This window comes from Dendrobium catenatum, unplaced genomic scaffold (assembly GCF_001605985.2).
Source record: "Dendrobium catenatum unplaced genomic scaffold, ASM160598v2 fragScaff_scaffold_1243, whole genome shotgun sequence".
Classification (NCBI taxonomy): Eukaryota; Viridiplantae; Streptophyta; class Magnoliopsida; order Asparagales; family Orchidaceae; genus Dendrobium; species Dendrobium catenatum.
The window spans coordinates 311,133-330,718 of record NW_021319705.1 but is presented as its reverse complement, the minus strand read 5'-3'; the positions used below and the strand labels follow the sequence as shown (position 1 = coordinate 330,718).

Sequence of the window (19,586 nt, the reverse complement as noted above, 5' to 3'; positions counted from 1 at the left end):
TAATTTATAAGAATAAGAAATGATGTTGACTTTTCTGTTAAGGGAATCGTTTAGGCTTGATTAATATTTAGTTATATTTTTTCTTTGAGGCTTAGCTCTCAATTCACATTTGTTGGAGAAATATTGTCATCCTCAAACGGATTGCATGTTTCATGATCGATTATGGCATAAGAAATTTGATATATTACCCCGAAGAATAAAAATCATTTACCTTATGGACACAATAATAAAATTTACAATTTTAATAGAGATTTCCTCATTCAATATTTGGTTGAATGGAGTTTATTTTATTATGGGGTATGGAAGCCCCATAGGGTAAGCCCCTATGATTAATTACATCTAAAGCTTTGGACACTAGAGAATACTTTTGATTAAACTAGTGATTTTTTTTCTTTTGAAGTTCATTCAAATATTGGCTAAGATTTGATTTTAAAATCTATGAAATTTTTGTTTAAAAGAGTTTTAATCTTTAGGAATTTCAAGGAAAAAGGGGGGAATCAACTTGAAATCAGATTTCTTGAATAAGAGATAAAGAAGTGAAGTAGGAACACTTGATTCTGAGAAATCTCAGAGGTGCTTGGGCTATCCTATGTTGGGCTTTACATTTTAGAATCTAATTTTTGTTTAAGTTAACATTTTCATTTAGAATATTAAGGCTTATATTTCAACAACATGAGTTAGATGAAATGTCGGGAAGGTGAAGGCTATGGAAGAAGTCCTAATGGGAGGACCGTGGTTTGTGAACGAACATATAATAGGCATGGAACGCTGGACTCCAGAATTTTCATCCTCTTCTATGAAAGGCCTATCATCTCCAATTTGGATCAGAATGCCGCATTTGCCGCTCCAGTCCTGGGATGAATATAACATCGCCAGAATTGCTTCGAGAGTTGGAACACCGCTGATGCTTGATGGAAACCTCTTTCACTGGGGAAGAAGAGAGTTCACCAGAGTTTGCGTCCGTATCAATCTTGATCAGAAGCTGCCGGTTGGAGTATGGGTGGATAGTATGGGAGGAAGATTTTTCCAAAAACTTGAGTATGAAAGAATATCAAGTCTGTGTTTCGATTGCGGAAAAATCGGACATGAAAAAGGTGAATGTAAGTCACAAAATGATGGAGAATTTATTAGTTCCCATGAAGAAATCCCGGTTAACTCAATGAAGACGAAGACAATGGAAGACAGCTGTAATTATGGCCCATGGATCTTGGTTAATAATGAGAGGAAGAAAGGGAATGGAGCTAGTGTTAAAGAGGCAACAAGGAGAATGGCTGATGGTAACAAGCCCCAGAGGAATACTTGGAAAACTAAGACTAAGCTTGGAAAAATGGAGATCACAGATCAGCAGAACAAAAAGATGTCTGAGCTTTTGAAAAGAAATGATATCAAAGAAATTGAAGAAGGAGAAATTGTTACAGAAAAGGCGAAGGGATTAGATCTGGAATGCTACGAATCTGATGTGATTTTAATTGATCACTCAGTAGGCAATAAAGATGAAATTCCACAGAAGACTTATGAAGAAATAACAGAGCAGGGAATTGTGACAACCAGTAACCCATTCGAGATTTTAGAAGATGAAGTGGCAGAAAATCAGATGAACATTGTGTCTGATGAGATGGAGGAACAATAGGAGAAGAATGTCAACACTAAATTGATCAAGAATGTTAAAAAGGACAATCAAGGCTCTACGTTGAAGGAACAGGGGGTTAGCAGTTGCCTGGTCAATAAAGTATCCAGCAGCAGCAAAACTAAACTCGCCAAAGAAATGAAAATGCTGGGACCCATCAAAGGAAATCACAGAACTAGAAAAGGTGAAGGAGGAGCAGGTAAGGCTGGGGCCTTAAATCCACAGTCATTATAATGTCTTCAATTTTATTTTGGAATAGTAGGGGAGCAAAAAAGAAAGAAGTCTCCCAATACTTAAGAAATATGATTGGTGAGAAAGGAATTTGCTTTATTGGGTTAACAGAAACAAAAATGGAAAAGCTGGATAGTAACGGAATAAGAAAGTTGGTTGGGAATGAATGGGAGTTTTATCATGAAGCAGCGATAGGAACTTTAGGAGGCATTTTGGCTCTATGGAAACACAGAAGTGTTTCTTTCAATGTTATTGTTTCGTCTAGACAATGTATTATTGGCATTATAACTACTCCGAAAGGTATAACGGCCAAAATTTGTATTGTTTACGGTAACAAAGATACAAATGAAAGAAGGAAGCTATGGAATTTAATAGAGGAAAACATGAATGGTGATGAGCCTTGCTTAGTTGGAGGAGATTTTAACTGTTTACTCAGTCAGAATGAGAAGAAAGGAGGAAAGAAATTCTGTTTTTCGCATGGTCCAATGGAAATGAAAGAAGTTATGAATAATAATGACTTCCATGATATCGGTTTCCAAGGACCAAGTTACACATGGTGCAACAACAAAGAAGGCTTAGCAAGGATTTGGGAGAGGCTGGATAGAGTTTGGTTGAATTCTAAAGCTCTGTTGGAATTCCCTAATGCGGTGGTCAAGCATCTACCTAGAATCTCGTCAGATCACTGTCCAGTGCTATTACAGATCGACATTAAGATGCAACATAACAAGAGAGAATTCAAGTTTGAGAACTTATGGTGTTCTTATGATGCAGCAAAAGGAATCATAGCAAAATCTTGGAGGAAGAATGACTTCGGCAGCCCAAATGAGGTTCTACAACGGAAAATTAGAAGGTCCCTAAAAAATCTGTATTTTTGGAGCAAGAATAAGTTGAAAGAACTGAATGTGAAGATTCACGAACTGAAAAATGAAATCGCTCAGCTGCAAGAATGCGAAGCTAGAGATGGATGCCTTAACCAGAATGATTTATTACTTCTTCGCAGCAAGATGATTGAATTCAATACTAATTTAGCTAGAATTTCTACCTGGTGGAGACAGAGATCCAAATGTCAGTGGATGGAAGAAGGAGAGAAAAACACCAGATACTATCATACATACGCAACGGCTAAGAAAAGAGGTAACCGAATTTTGCAGATTAAGAGAGAAGATGGTATTATGGAAACAAACCAGGATGATATTCATAAAATCTTGGAGAATTACTATACAGAAAAATGGGGAAGACGCAACTGCAATTTACAGAATTGGCCTAAATTTAATTCTTCAGATTGTATTCAAGCAGAAAATCTAAACTTTTTGAAAGCTAATTTTACTAGAGAAGAACTGGTGGTTACGTTGAGGAAGATGGATAGTAACAAGTCACCAGGTACCGATGGCGCCAATGCGTGTTTTTTTAAAAATTACTGGAGCATTGTTGAAGAAACTACATGGAATGCAATTGATGACTTTTCAAAAACGGAACAGTGCTGGTGTTAATCCCGAAAGTCCAAAATGCTAATGAATGCTCCAAGTTTAGACCAATTTGTCTCTGTCTAACAGTCTATAAGCTTGCGGCTGGAATGATCCTAAACAGATTTAAAAATATTTTACCAAGAATCATATCAGAATACCAAGGAGCTTTTGTTCCAGGTAGAAGTATCTCGGATAATTACCTGATGGCTCAGGAAATCACGAGTAAAATGAAAACGTCAGTGGCTAAACCGGGATTCTTCCTTGTGATGCTTGACATGAAACAAGCTTATGATAGCATGTGTTGGGAAACTTTGAATCAAGTACTGAAACTTACTGGATTTCCTGAAAGCTTGATGCAACTGATAATGCAATGTGTTTCTAACCCTAAATACTCAATTGTGATAAATGGTAAAAGAACTGACTGGATCCAGGCAAAATGCGACTTTAGACAGGGTTGTCCCCTGTCACCTAGTCTTTTCATTTTATGCTCTGATCTCCTTTCCAAGGCTCTTGTTGGGAGTAATAACAGATTGGGGATGAAATTAGCACTGAATATGGAGAAAGTATCTCATCTGCTGTTTACAGATGATATTCTCGTTGTAGCAGAGGCATCCAGACACAATGCCGAAGCATTGAAGAACATCCTCAGAAGATATTGCGAATGGACAGGACAATCTATTAACTCTCAAAAATCCATGGTTCTATATGGTAAGAGAGTTAAAAGGAAGAGAAGAAGGAAAATTAATAGAATTTTGGGCTATAAGGAAGTCAAGGAACTCAATTACTTGGGCATCAAACTGACCTTGAGAAGATTAAAAACTGAAGACTTCAGCAGTACAATTGAAAAGGCTATGAGCAAAATTAATTCATGGGGAGCTAGATGGTTATCCTTGGCTGGCAGAATAACACTCATAAAATCAGCCTACTCAAACATGATTTCATACCAGGTAGCTCACTCCCTTGTTTCCAAAAGTATTTTGCTTAAATTGGCATAAAGAAAATGGAAATCAGGGAATGCACTATATAGCTTGGTCAAAACTTTGTCTACCTACCAGTTTGGGAGGGTTTGGCATCCAAGGTGCATCGGAAAGGCAGGGACCATTAAGAGCGAGACTAGCATGGATGTATCTATAGAATAATGAATCATTAATATATAAAATCCTCAAAATGAAATATGGGGATAAAATCTGGGAGGAGAGTATGAAGATTGGCGGTTCATCAGCATGGAAAATCATCAAAAAACAACATTAAGTTCCTGAAACCCATTATCAGATGGGAAGTTAACAACGACAAAAGCATTAATGCAGTCAATGACAACTGGATTCTAGACCGCAATCTGAATAGCTGGCCTGCTACGTGCAATATAGTGGAACTCTTAGATAAAAGAGTTTCTTATTTTCTGGAACAAGACGGCAACTGGAACTTAGAGAAATTGGCTGAATGTTTCTCTAAAGATATGATGAATCTGATTATTCAAATGGACAAAGGAGAGAGCTACAGAGAAGATAAAATTGAACTAATTTGCAGCAATTCGGGGAGGACGATATCATCTCTTTGTAATGAAGCTTTTAATATGAATCTGGATAGCAAACTTTGCAGATCCAATTGGCTGAAAAAATTGAAACTCAATTAAAGAACTCATTTGTTTTGGTGGAGATTGTTAAATGACGCTCTACCTACTAACTCCTAGTTAAACTATAGGAAACTTATGAACAATTCTGAATGCTATAGAGGATATAGGATGAGGGAAGATACAGAGCATATAGCCATTAAATGTGAAAAGCTTTCGGAGATCATAGTAAAAATGAGACAGTGGGGTTTTAACGTCCCTTCCTTTCAAAATCTGGATGAATGCATTGAAGAACTCAATAATACAACGGACAAAGGAAATGCAAAAAATTATGCTTTGATCGTTTATTACAATTGGAGATCACGGAATCTGAGCAAACATGGGAATTCAGAACTTCCCACTGCAGTCATAGCAGCTGAAGTTATTTCTCAAGCATCCTTCTATCTTTTTTCACCAACCGAGAAGAACTGGAGCACTAATCAGCATTTGCTGCCTAAAGCTTGGTGTCCCCCTCCTGAAGGTTGGTTAAAATTGAATGTTGATGCGGCTTTACTGGATTCAAACTTGGCGGGAGTAGCTGGGCTGATCAGAGACTGTAAAGGGAGATTGATTTGTGCATACGGAATGAAGATTAATCATTGGGATATTGCTCAGTTGGAAGCTCTAATCCTATACGCGAATACACGACTCAATGCGGACGCCTCGTCCGCTTTTTTAATGGTTGATTTTAAGTAGGTAAGACCATTTGGCCTCATTTGGATGAGGCGTACGCCTCACCCATAATTGCGCAATTGAGGCGCGCCTCACACAGGGTGAGGCGTACGCCTCAATCAGTGTCCAAATTGCGTGCGCCTCGAGGTGCTTTTGGATAGAATTGCGCAGAGGCGCGCTTCTTATTGCGCAATTTTAAACAGAGATCAATATAATATTATCGATATGACATAAAGCCCTCTGTTTGTTAAGATGGATTCAAAATATTCACCCCAGGTTTATAAGGTATCATTGGACGAAGCAACCCATGGTTGGCGACAATGATTTTTATGTTAGTCTGGGTCAACTACTCCTTTGACTAAGTAGACTTGGGACCATGATGATCTGGGGCAACCGAACCGTGGGATCTTGATCGGATCTATCATCATTCCCTTCACAATCTACTTTTAGTGTGCAGTGACATAAATTTTAATTTTTAAATACTTAAACATGATGCTACTATACTCTAGATATTGTGTATTTGTTTGACGACTAGCCTTAATTGAAAGTTCTCTCTAACTATCAGAAGTGGTGATTAACTATAGGGGCTTGCACCTATAGGAAACATGAACTCAAGATCATAAAGTCCTTGTAAAATGAGGGCGAAATTTCTTGATAATGTCTTATTTAAAACCCAATCTGCCTTCTAAATGTAACATGTGCATTTCATCTTTAACAATGGAAATGTGCTAGCATAAGGTGGATGTTCAATGAACAAGCATAGCCGATTTCAATGAGATTGTTTTCCAAGGTTCTAATTGAATAAAACGAAGTTCAAATTGAATAACTGAGTGATATATTATCAAGATGGATTATTACACTCACTTAAAATTTATAAAAGATGTAAGATGTTAATGATAATTATTTGCAAACTTAAACTACATCCTCAACAAAGGATTAGAGTATTAACAAGCTTTAGAGAAAACATTTTCTTTGGACTTAATATGCAATGAAATGAGCAATTCATGTGTTTATTCTCCTATTGTACTCTCAGATTAGCTACGTCGTGTTTATTGACAAGGATTAATTTTAATAGAATAGTAACACCTTGAATTGAAGAAATGCATGAAAGTTCTGTAATGAAGCACTCTTATTATGAAGGTTATTTTTTATTTATTTCGAAAGAAATAAGTTTCATACCTTACTATCAAGGGTAACGCGCACGCCCTCCCTTTGAGGGTTTCCCAGTATGTTGACCCATAATTATCGACTTCAACGTCATCCTTCGTTAAGCTTACGCAGACAGAAACAAGTAATAACATTAAGTGAAGGGTAAACGCGCCTTTGTTAATCCTTTTAGGAAAAACTTCATAATTTAGCCAAAATAAGAAATTCTTTGACCTTGGACTGATTCATAGAAAATTCTATTATGAATTTCATACTAAGTTGATCAAAGACAGCTAATGATCAAGCTAAATGGTTGGACTGCGCTTTCTAACACACTTAATCACTATTTACATAACTAAACCTTACATTTAGGATTTATCTTTGCCCCATACTAGTCTAATATATGAGAAGGAAGAACAGGAATTTCAATTGGCAGCTTCGTGCCCAACTAAACATCAATGCAACTGAGGTGGGTTAAGTGGAAAAGAATGTGGAGGAGCAGAAGCGGAACATTGGGAAAACATCCAAGGGAGGAAATTTAACAATCTCAATCCCAATTTACTATTTTTCTTTGATGAAGATATCGGAGACTGACATACCAACATGCCACAGTGTTGGTACCTCTCAAAATCCCATAGAGTGGAGAAATGATGAAGACATGAGAGTGCATAAAGGATAGGGAGGAAAGGACAAAGAGAAGAAGGGAAAGGGGCATGATGATGCTGGAGGTTGCTAGCAATGACTATGTGCTTTGACAACTCTTCATTATTTGAAGCCTATGCTCCAATGCACTCCTTGATTTTTATTTATTTAGAGGAGGTGATTCACAATGCGATGGCAATGGGCATATCCAGTCTGGGCTATTTTAAATAAAAGTTAAATTTGAAATAAATTTAAATAAATCTTAGGAGATTAAAAAAGGAAATCTTAGAACATGAGAAATTTACTAAATACTAGCACTACTCTTTCAATGATCTAAACAGTTTACAAGTTTCGAAGATAACGATATCTTCATTTAAAAAAAAAAAAAATCCAATTAAAAGAAATGAGAGGAAATTTAATGTGTAACTCCTAAATCTTGTATTTTTATAAAAATAACACCCAATTATTTTTATTTACAATAATGTTTGAGCACAATAAAACTAATTTTCATTCTGAATACTACAACAACAATAACAAGCCTTTATCCCACTATGTGGTTGGCTATCTGAATACTTTTTCTCCATTGTATCCTGTTAAAAGTCAAATTCTCATCCAAATCTAATAAAGAAAGGTAATTTCTAATATTTTCTAACCAAGCCTTTTTAGGTCTACGTATATTTTTCTTAACATAACTCAAATCTAATACATCTAGTTTCCTAACCGGGTCATCGGAAGGCCACTGTTCTATGTGACCAAACCATCTAAGGAAACTCCTCTCTAATCTTATCTTCCACTGGAGCTACTCCAACCTTCTCAAGTTTATGCTCATTTCGCATCCTGTCTCTAAGAGTAAAGCCACTCATCCACCTGAGCATCCTCATTTCTGCAACACTTAATATTATGCTTCTCTTTTATTGGCCAACATTCTGCACCATAAAACAATCTTTCATTCTCAATGAATTTTTAAATTGTTTATGATTCTGGATGAATTTCATACAAATACATGAGTTTATTATTTCATTTTAAATGCCTGAGTGCTAGTTTTGTAATTAAGAAAGATTTCATTTGCATGAACATATATCTCCCTTAAAAATGTAAAATTTTGATATGCAATTGAAAATTTTTAAATATTTTGAGAAACTTAGCTGTAGCTAATGTATTTTAATAATTTTGATAATTGAGTTATTATAATGGCATAGGTGCATTGACTTTAGTTGTTTTCCTATAGTTAAGAATTGGATTCCGAGAAACTTTATATTTTTGGAAATGCCATTAATTAAATCCAAATTTGTCTGTGAACTCTTGTGCTACTACGTTAAACAAGCCAATTTGAAATAGTTTGCTGACGGTAAATTTGGATAACAATAATAGATTTCTTTTCACAATTTTTTGAAAATTGGATTTTGGTGTTTGATATCGGCCTAGTTTACGAAAGCCTTGGGTATTTCATTTTGACCTCATGATTGTTCCCGCAGGATATGCAGTTCTCTATAATTTTGGAATGCTATTATAGTAAGCCATATTTTTAATAAATATTAATGATTTTTAATGCTTATGAAACCACGTTATGAAAAGATAAATCATACTAAGCAACTATAGTTATTATTGCAGTTACACGTGCCCACCATTTGTTATTCACATGTCTATGTTGGACATTTGACCGCTCTTTTATATAAATTCCAGTACTTCAACAATTGATTAAGATAATTTATTCTAACATGCTTGCATAGCAATTTAAAAATTTCATCATATATAATGAGAATTTGATTTTTAATAGGACACAATGGAGAAAAATGATTCATGTAGTTGGCCCGACATATTGAGATAAAGCTTGTTGTTGTGTTGTATCATGTATAATAATATACTATTTGGTTATATTTGTTTGTTTATAATATGTCAAGCCTCATACTAACAGTAATTTTCGTTACTCCTCTCCTATAGAGTCCAATGTCGGGCATTTACTTCAAGATTTATGTAAGTTTTAATATATATAGCGTGAGGCGTAAGCCTCATGCCAATGAGGCGAGGCGGGCCTCAACCAAGTTGAGGTGCAAGCCTCATAAAAATACTCGAGGCTTACGAATTGCGCAAAGGCGGGCCTCAAGGCGAGCCTCATATTGTGCAATTTTAAACCATGATTAAGAATTGGATTGCGAGAAACTTCATATTTTTGGAAATGTCATTAATTAAATCCAAATTAGTCTGTGAACTCTTGTGCTACTACGCTAAACAAGCCAATTTGAAATAGTTTTTTAACGGTAAATTTGGATAACAATAATAGATTTCTTTTCATAATTTTTTGAAAATTGGATTTTGGTGTTTGATATCAGCTTAGTTTACGAAAGCCTTGGGTATTTCATTTTGACCTCATGATTGTTCCGGCAGGATATGCAGTTCTCTATAATTTTGGAATGCTATTATAGTAAGCCATATTTTTAATAAATATTAATGACTTTTCATGCTTATGAAACCACGTTATGAAAGATAAATCATACTAAGCAACTATAGTTATTATTGCAGTTACACGTGCCCACCATTTGTTATGCAAATATTTCTATGTTGGTCATTTGACCGCTCTTTTATATAAATTTCAGTACTTCAACAATTGATTACGATAATTTATTCTAACATGCTTGCATAAAAACTTAAAATTTTCATCACATATAATGAGAATTTGATTTTTAATAGGACACAATGGAGAAAAATGACTTATGTAGTCGACCTCACATATTGAGATAAAGCTTGTTATTGTGTTGTATCATGTATAATAATATACTATTTGGTTAAATTTGTTTGTTTATAATATGTCAAGCCTCATACTAACAGTAATTTTCTTGGTCAACCATTTTAATTATAACAATCTGCCAATCATTTCTCTTTGTTTAATTTTTGTGCAGATGTTTTGCGTGTATTACAGTCTTCTGATGATTCATATGTCTATGATCGGGTTGTATCATCTATATTTGATATGAAGCGATTAGTCGTGAAGGCCCTTCACCTGAACGGTGGTAGCTCAAAGCAGATCAGAGATGACCCATCTTTTTTGCAGTACACAGAGTTGGATACTGAACTTCAAGACAACGCGATTGAAATCACGAAAGAAGTTTTTAGACAGCATGGCGCCAAGAGATTAGAGATATCTCCTATGCGTATACTGGATGGTTATCAGCCTGTCAACAGGTTTCATTCTTATAATTCTAAAAATGCAACTATTTCAGCCATGATTTTGGTAAGTTTTTTTTTCTATTTTTCACATTTGAAATGCTTTTATTTTTTTGCACTAAGATGGAATACTGTCAAGCTTCTTACTTCTGGAGGGGATATGCTTGAGCTTTGTCATGAGCTACGTACACCTTTTGTTGACTGGCTTGTGGCTAACCAGGTATTTAAATTTAGATTTTATTTTTAAAATTCTAATTTTTCATACTCCCTCTAATGGTCAAGCTGATCTAATAGCTTATGAAGTTTTTTTTAATCATGCGTGTATTTCATTTTAACTTGGTTTTAATGATTGTATTATTGTATTCAACCGTATGATATCATTCACTCTGCATGCAGTTATATTATATTTTCTAAACATGATTACTTAATGGTTTTACTTGTTAAAGTGTTTGGCTAATTTGTTTCTTTGTTCTACCCGCTTTAATCATGACATGAATTGTTTAATACATTGCGTTAATACTAGGACTATCCTTAGAAGTGATGCACTGCATGATTTGAATATTATCAGAATTGTGCAAGGGCCACTGCACCGACGCTCGGATATAGTGTGAAGGGTTCCTACATCACGGATTAATGTGGGAAAAATGCTAGTCCATAAAAATAGAATTAGGATAGAAATTTGGAATATAGGTTCTCTTATAGGAAATTTAATGAAATTAATAAATATTATGATTTATAGAAAAACATAAATATTTTATGCATTTAGAAAACTAAATAACTTGGAGAGAAGTTTAAGGAGATTGATAGTTTAGGGTTTAAACTATGATATTCAGGTAGAAGTCGCACTAGAAATGAGGTAGTTTGATCATAGATAAGAGTTTGATGAATAATGTGGTAGAAATTAATGGAATTGGAGATAAAATTATTGTTTTAAAGATTTCTATTGATGCTAAGATTATTAATATCATAAGTGCTTATGCTACTCAGTAAGTTTGAATATGTTTTTAAAATTAAAATTTTGAAATGACTTAAAATAATTAATACAAAAAATGCCTCTTGGAGGAGATTTAAGTAGATATATTGGTAGAGAGGTAAAAAATTTTAAAACATTCATGATGGTTATGAGTTTGGAGCAACTAATGAAGGTAGTGGGATTAAATTAGATTTTTCTCTAGCTTATGATTTTATAATTGCTAACACGTTATTTAAGAAAAGAGATGAGCATCTCATTACTTAATTTCATTTTAATTATTTTCTTATAAGAAAAATAGATCGTTTAGATTACAAAGATTGTAATGTTATTTCAAGTTAAAGTTTATGTACCCAACATTCCTTATTAGTTTTGGCCTTTAAGATGAACGGGTAAAATATGAAAAATAAAGTAAAATATTGTCATAGGATTAGATAGGGGCGTTTAAATAACACTAACAAAAATTATTGTTGAGAATAAGATTCAAGATTTTAAGATTCTGACTGTGCATGAGGAAGCTAATCTTATGTGAGAATAAACAACTAATGATATTAAGAATGTTGCAACGGATGTGCTTGAAATATCAAAAAGAAAAGCTCCTAATAGTAAAAATAATGATGGCGAAATTAAAATGTGCAAGAAAAGATAAAAAATTAGATTTTTTGTTAAAAATTTTGGTTTAGATGTAAAAACTAAAAAAAGAGGAAATATATAAAGATGTCCGTAAGGAGAGTAAGAAAACTATATGTGATTCAAAGAATTTACCATTTAATTATATAATTGAATATATACTAAGGAGGGAGAAAGATGTATTTATAAATTAGCCAAGTAAAAAGATAGGAGAAGGATTTAGTTTAAGTAAAATGCATTAAGGATGAAGATAAAAAAGTACTTTTATATAAAGAGAATATTCAACAAAAGTGGATGAGATATTTTGATAAGTGTTTCAATGAAGATTGCGAGAATACTTTCAATGAAGATTGTGAGACTACAATTGACTTTAGTGACATTAGAACCCTAAATGAAAATAGAAATATTATTTTTATCTACGTATTAGTAAAACCGAAGTTAGATATACTTAAAGAGAATAAAGTGTGGAAAAGCTGTTGGACCTGATGGTATTCTAATAGATGTGTGAAAATGCTTAGGAGATGACGAAATTTCTTAGCATACAAAACTTTTCAGTATTATCTTGAAGACAAAAGATGCTAGATGATTGGAGGAGTGTGTTGATTCCTATTTTTAAGAATAAAGTTGAAGCACTAGAGTGTACGAATTATGGTATAATTAATTTAATGTGTCATGCTTTAAAATTTTGGGAGAGAGTTATTGAGCATAGGTTACAACGTGATACTAATATTTCTCAAAATCTGTTTGGATTCATGTCGGGTAGGTCTATTATAGAAGCTATAAATTTATTGAGAGGTTTGATGGAGAAGAATAGGGTGAATAAGGAGAATTTACATATGATATTTATTGATTTAGAAAAAGCTTATGATAAAGTTCCAAGAGAAGTTTTAGAAAAGACAAGGGTTAATAATGCTTATACTCAAGTTATTAGGGATATGTATGCAAGAGCTGTTACTTGTGTTCAAACACAAGGAGGTTGTACCAAGTATTTTCCTATTTCAATTTGATTACATCAAGGATCAGGTTTAAGCCCATATCTTTTTGTTTTAGTCGTGGATCTTCTTACTAGATATTTGTAGGAGGATGTACCCTTGTGTATGCTTTTTGCTGATGTTATTCTTCTTATTGATAGGACTAGAGAGGGAGTTTAAGGTAAAGTTGAATTACGGGGGTCAACCTTAGAATCTAAGGGTTTCCGTTTAAGTAGATATAAAATCGAGTACATGGAGTGTAATTTTAGTAGTAATAGATCTCATGGGGGTAGTGTGACTTTGGGTGATCAAGTCATTAATAAGAGTACACGTTTTAGCTATCTCAGGTTTATTGTCTAGTGTGATGTTGAAATAGATGGGGATGTTATTAGTAGAATTCAAGTTGGATGGTTGAAGTGGAGGAATACATCGGGCTTCTTGTGTGATAGAAAAGTACTCTTAAAACTTAAGGAAAAATTTTATAAGATGGTGGTGAGACCTGCATTTCTTTATGGCACATAATGTTGGCCATTAAAAGAGCATGCAATTAAGCTAAGTGTTGTTGAGATGAGGATGCTTAGGTGGATGAGTTTCTTTACTCTTAGAGTTAGAATGCGAAATGAGCATATACATGAGAAGGTTGGAGTAGCTCCAGTGGCAGATAGAATTAGAGAGAGTCTCCTTAGATGGTTTGTTCATATAAAATATTGACCTTCTGATGACCTGATTAGGAGAGTATATGTATTAGATTTGGCCTATGTTAAGAGAGATAGACATAGACCTGAAAAGACTTGGTTAGAAAATATTAGAAATAATCGTTTTTTTCTATATTTAAATAAGAATTTGTTTCTTAACAAGACCCAATAGAGAAAAATGACTCATGTAGCTGATCCCATAGTGGGATAAAGGCTTGATATTGTTGTTGTTGTTCATCCTGCTTTACTCAATTGTTTTTCCATTAAAATTTCTAGAGAGAGTGAAGTCAATGCAGATAATTGCATGTTAGATAATCTTGGGTATGCTACATAAGATAATTCTATCAATGTTTTGCACACATGAAACTGACTTTTTCCATGAAAAACGTTCTATATTTGGTTCTGTAGGTGCATTTTTTCATACAATTTGTTCAAATGAAACATGAAAGTGACTCCTCAAAGGTCTTTGCTGATGGTGGAGCACACAGGGGACGCCATAGGAGGGGAACACCCTCTCATTTAGGCTCAGTGGGCCTTTTTGTGAGGAGTTAATTAGTTCAACCCACATATGGGGCTGATTTGGGCCTAAGGTCATCCTAGGCTGATTTAGGTTTTATTTAACTGACTTATGAGCCTATTTGGTAATCCCACTTAAGCTCCATTCAAGTGATTTGATCTTGTATTAATTGTTCAAATTTTCGAGCCAGTCTTAGTGTTGATTGAGCTGATATGAGTCTATTATGTGAAGCAGAGCTAATTCGAAGTGCCTGTTGATGCACCAAAATCCATACATTGCTTTAAGAACTTTGTTGATTAGGTAGGGTCTTATGTTCCCCCTACAATGAAAGTTTTTTTTCTTCGATAATCTAAAATAACCAAAATGTGAACTAATTCAATTTCACTTAGTAAGTATTAGAAATGATCATTTTTTTTGTTAGATGTAAAGGAGAATCTGACTATTAACAAGATACAATGGAGAAAATTGATTTATGTAGCCGACCCCACATAGTGGGATAAAAGCTTAATGTTGTTGTTGTTGTGGTGTTTTTATTCCCTTTTTTAGAGCCAGGGATGCACATTTTATTAAGCTTATAGCTGGTGTTATTAGTCTTGGTTTTTAAGAAGGTTAGGTATTCCTTCTTTATACAGCATGAATGTTTTGAGAAAGAACATTGATATAATTGATTCCAAGTAGTATTAATGATGTTGACGATGAGGTATTGTTTCTTTTTTATATTGAATCTGCAGATCGTAATTGACGATAATTTTTGTGTTCATAGCAAAGTCTCTGTGAGATTTGAAAATGTCAAATAATATTTTACTTGTTTTCCATATATTTGATATGCAGTACTTTCTAATCTATCGTGGTTACTTAATTCTTATGCATGATGTTTTCTAATAAGCAATGTTATATGTAATTATTTGTAGGTGTTTTCTTTCAAACGTTACGAGGTAAACAGGGTATATAGGAGAGCAGTTGGCCATTCTACTCCAAACCGTTTCTATCAGGTTTGCCCTTATTACTATAATTTAATATTTCACTGTGCATGGCATCTTTAAACCAACTAATGCCCTTTGCTAGGGAGACTTTGATATAATTGGAGGTTCTTCACCGTTAATGGAGGCAGAGGCAGTTAAGGTATGATTTTCCAGCATTTCATCTTCAATGTATTTCAGAAATGTGTCAAATATGGGATTATTTCTTAGCCAGTTGTAGTAATTTATAATTATTCTTACTGCTTGGAAAATAAGCGGTATTCATGTCCATAAAATCCATCAGGTGGTAGTGGATATTGCAACTAAATTCTGTCATCCAAGTATGATTGATATTCGTTTGAATCATACCCAAGTTTTGGAAGAAGTTTGGTCTTGGGCAGGAGTCTCAACGGAACTCAGACAAAATGTTGCCGAGGTATGTCTGGAGTACTTCATTTTTACAAAGTGAATTACTATTTTTATAGCCTAACATCTCTCTCTCTCTCCCTCTCTCTCTCTCTCCCTCTGCTATTTCTTCGGATTGAAGCTTCTTTCATTGATTGGATCTTCTCCTCCACACTCAACTAAGCGGAAATCAAATTGGGGGTTTATACGCAGGCAGCTCTTGCAGGTTAAAAGATCTTGAATATGTTGAATTGTTGTTATTTTATTATATCAACTATCAATGAATCAATTTTTTATTAATAAACTACAATATGATAATGATATGTTTGAGTATTTTTCCTTGATAGGGAATTTCATACATCATATAAGATAGGTATGCTTGAGCAATTTTTGCTATTGATAGGGCATTTAATATAGATAAGATTTGTGTACATTTACTAAAAGTCAATAATCCTTAACTTTTATTAAAGCGGAAGCTTATTAGTACTCTGATATGGCACAAGATTCACAAAAGTTCATAGCACAATGGAAGCTAAAAAGATACAAGGACTAATGACTAGGAACAAATATATTAAATAGAACTCTATTTTATGCTTATGTATGTCTTAAATATTATAAGAGTTTGTCTGTTGACCCCTATACATTAGACGACGCGAGAAAAGACTCAAACTGGTAAATAAAGTAATATATGCATTGATGAAACACGTCACTTAAGGGGTCAAATGACCTCCAAATGCCAAATGAATGGTATCGTTGCAATCAGGACACTGAATTCTTCTAGGTCGAGGTCCCTCGTAATTGAATCAGATGATATTGGTCAAAAGAGATGATCAACACCTGAAATTAAAGCGCGAGGCTGATCAAATGAAGTCAGATCAACAAACGGACTTCGTCATTGTGTTTAGAACATTGCAAATACTCAAAAACTGTATTTTATTTGTTCAATTTGGATCATCCTAATGAGTGACATAAATTTCGAAACAACGCGTATTTCGAGGAAATCTGGCTTCGACATCACTCAGATGACGTCCGATCATGAAACCGACTATGCCAACGCGTTTGAAACGTCCTCAACATTCAAAATATACATCTTTTGTGATTAATTGGGATCAATCGTAATGGTGACACGGATCCCAAGGTAATAACACACATATCGAGGAATTTGGCCCATGATGTCACCCAAACGATTTCAGATCGACAAACAGACAGTGTCATTATGTCTGGAATGTCGTCTACATTCAGAATATATATTTTATTTAATGAATTTGGATCGTCTGAAATGGTGGCGAATTTCCATGCAATTCAAATATGATATAAAGGCCTGCGTTACTACAGAAATGAGGCCTCGAAGACACTCGGACGACGTTCGATCGACAAACGGACATCGCCATTGCGTTCAGAACATCGTCTACATTCAGAATATATATTTTATTTAATGATTTTGGATCATCTGAGATGGTGGTGAATTTTTAGGCGATGCAAATATGATATAAAGGCCTGTGTTACCACGGAAACGAGGCCTCGAAGATGCTCGGACGACGTCCGATTGATAAATGGACAGCTCCATTGCGTCCGGAACGTCGTCGACATTCAAGATATACATTTTATTTAATAAATTTGGATCATCCGAGATTGTGGTGAATTTCTAGGCGATGAAAATATGATATAAAAGCTTGCGTTACGACGGAAACGAGGTCTCGAAGACGCCCGAACGACGCCCAATCGACAAACGGACAGTGTCATTGCGTCCGGAACGTCGTTGGCATTAAGAATCTACATTTTATTTGATCAAATTTGATTGTTTGAGGTAGTGTCGTGAATTTCAAAAGCGATTCAAATATATTGTGAAGGCACGCATTTCAAGGGAATTAGGCTTTGTCACCGCCCAAATGACGTCCGATAGACAAACGGACAGCACCATTGTGTCTAGAACGTCGTTGGAATTATGAATATACATTTTATTTGATTAAATTGGATCATTTAATATGGTGTCGTAAATTTTAAAGCGGTTCAAATATGTTGCGAAGGCGCGCATTTTGAGGGGGAATTAGCCTCGATGATGATCAAACGATGTCCGATCACAAAACAGACTGCGTCATTGGGTTCGGAACACCGTCAATATTATGAATACAGTGCCAATTTGTTTGAATGAAGTTTTGCCACGCACTTCGTGGGAATTAAGCCTCGTCGCCGCCCAAACGACGTCCGATCGCAAAACGGACTACACCATCGAGGCTGGAACATTGGTAATACCCTAAATACACTATTAATTTATCCAATTTTGATTATCGGCAAAATTGGCATGTTAAACGAGGTGAATACACACAAATACTGAGGAAGCATGCAAATCAAGATCAGCTGTCATTTTGATTAATCATAATATTGATAATAATATTTTATCATTAAATATTATTATTAATTTGATTGAAATCAAAAGTCAAATTACGGGAAATCAAATCGGATTTAATACAATTAATGCAATACCCCGTATCTGTCGAAAGAAATCCCATAAAACCTGCTGAATCGTGTTGCCAAGTCATTTTCTTTGCGTCAATTCGATGTTCGATCACAGTTAAACCTCCTCGTTAAAACAAACAAAGGGGAGAAGTCGTTCTTTAGAGGGAGGGCAGCTATTTTCAACCCCACAGGCAAGCTTCCTCCTCTGAACTCCTTCATGAGCCCAACCTCCTCCTCCAGCTCTAAAATCCCGTCCTCCCATTCACCGGATTTCCAAAACCTGCAGTCCGTCTCCTTCCAATGCCTTAATCAGCTCTTCATATCCAAGCTACAATCCACTGAAGCCAAACTCTTTCCTTCCATGAGAAAAATATCTCTCTACCCAAACTCCTCTCATTCTTTTCTCAAGCTGCATGGAGCACATGAAACGGGAGCCTTGCCTAAAAATGATCTCATTAGGCGTGGCAAGGATAAGGAGCTTGTTATGGAGTGGCTGAGGAATCCATCAAATGAGCATCGGGTAATGCTTTGTACAGAAACATTTCTCTTCCATCTATAGTGGGCCATGGTGGTATGGGGAAGACCACCTCATGTTAAAATGAACTTCCTGTTCGTTTCTTAAAAAAAAAATATAGCCGCAAATCCCTCACCCCGTCTTCTCTTCAGGATTCCACCAAGCTCTGCTTCAGCCCGTTTCCTGTAATCCCACGCTCAAGCCCAAGCCGAAACCCTCCAGCTTCCTTTCTCGCCTGAAATCCACTCAAATCTAGTCTCCTCTATGCTCATACAGTTGTGAGGTCTCCTATCCCAACTTCCCTCTGTCGTTAAATCTCTCAAGCTGCTGCCCTTCCAGTCAAAAAAATAAAAATAAAAAATAAAAAAAAAATCTTCTTCAACATTGAGCCGAATCAACCTCCTGTTGCAAGCAAACAACTCGCCACTCTCAATCCCACAGCTAGACCACTCCTCTGCCGCCTCTTGCTTACATTAAAACTCTTCACACTAGTGACCTGTAGCTTTTCTCCATCTTACAAGCAAAACTTTACATCTTGTTATACCTCACACTCCAGCAAACTAAGTTCAAACCGTCACTCTTTGCTCTTCCGAACTCCTCTTCCACTGCATGGCTAATTGGGAAAGCAATTGTATATACTTTCACAGAATCTGCTTCTAAAATTAAGGAATGGAAATGGTGACCATATTTGCTGTATCCCAGGAAGAAGAAAAGATGGTTCTCCATTGTTTTGATTCATCTTACAACCAAGTTATCTATGGCCTAGTGGGCGAATTAAGAGGTGGCATTAGGAGAATCTCCCCAAAAGACGATGCTGTCAGCGAGTTCATTAACAGAAGCATTGTAATCTTTTATTATTTTGTATCATTTCTCATTTTCTCTTTATTATTTTCATCTCAAAAAAAAAAGGGAA

The 19,586-nt window shown here is 35.1% G+C and overlaps 2 protein-coding genes across 2 annotated transcripts in view; both read left to right on the top strand.

The window, feature by feature from the left end:
• The first annotated feature begins 760 nt into the window (after window positions 1-760).
• On the top strand, window positions 761-1,630 carry LOC110116403. Its single transcript, XM_020849945.1, has one exon. The coding sequence runs from the start codon at window positions 761-763 to the stop codon at window positions 1,628-1,630; it is 870 nt and encodes a 289-aa protein (XP_020705604.1).
• A 3,435-nt stretch (window positions 1,631-5,065) lies between these two features.
• The window catches only part of LOC110116401 (eIF-2-alpha kinase GCN2-like), a 74,866-nt gene continuing 60,345 nt past the window's right edge, over window positions 5,066-19,586 (top strand). The window contains exons 1-7 of the mRNA XM_028699326.1: window positions 5,066-5,489; window positions 10,291-10,573; window positions 10,679-10,775; window positions 15,250-15,330; window positions 15,404-15,460; window positions 15,602-15,733; window positions 15,845-15,928. Of these exons, the coding sequence (XP_028555159.1) occupies window positions 5,066-5,489; window positions 10,291-10,573; window positions 10,679-10,775; window positions 15,250-15,330; window positions 15,404-15,460; window positions 15,602-15,733; window positions 15,845-15,928 (1,158 nt within the window). The remainder of the gene's footprint in view (window positions 5,490-10,290; window positions 10,574-10,678; window positions 10,776-15,249; window positions 15,331-15,403; window positions 15,461-15,601; window positions 15,734-15,844; window positions 15,929-19,586) is intronic.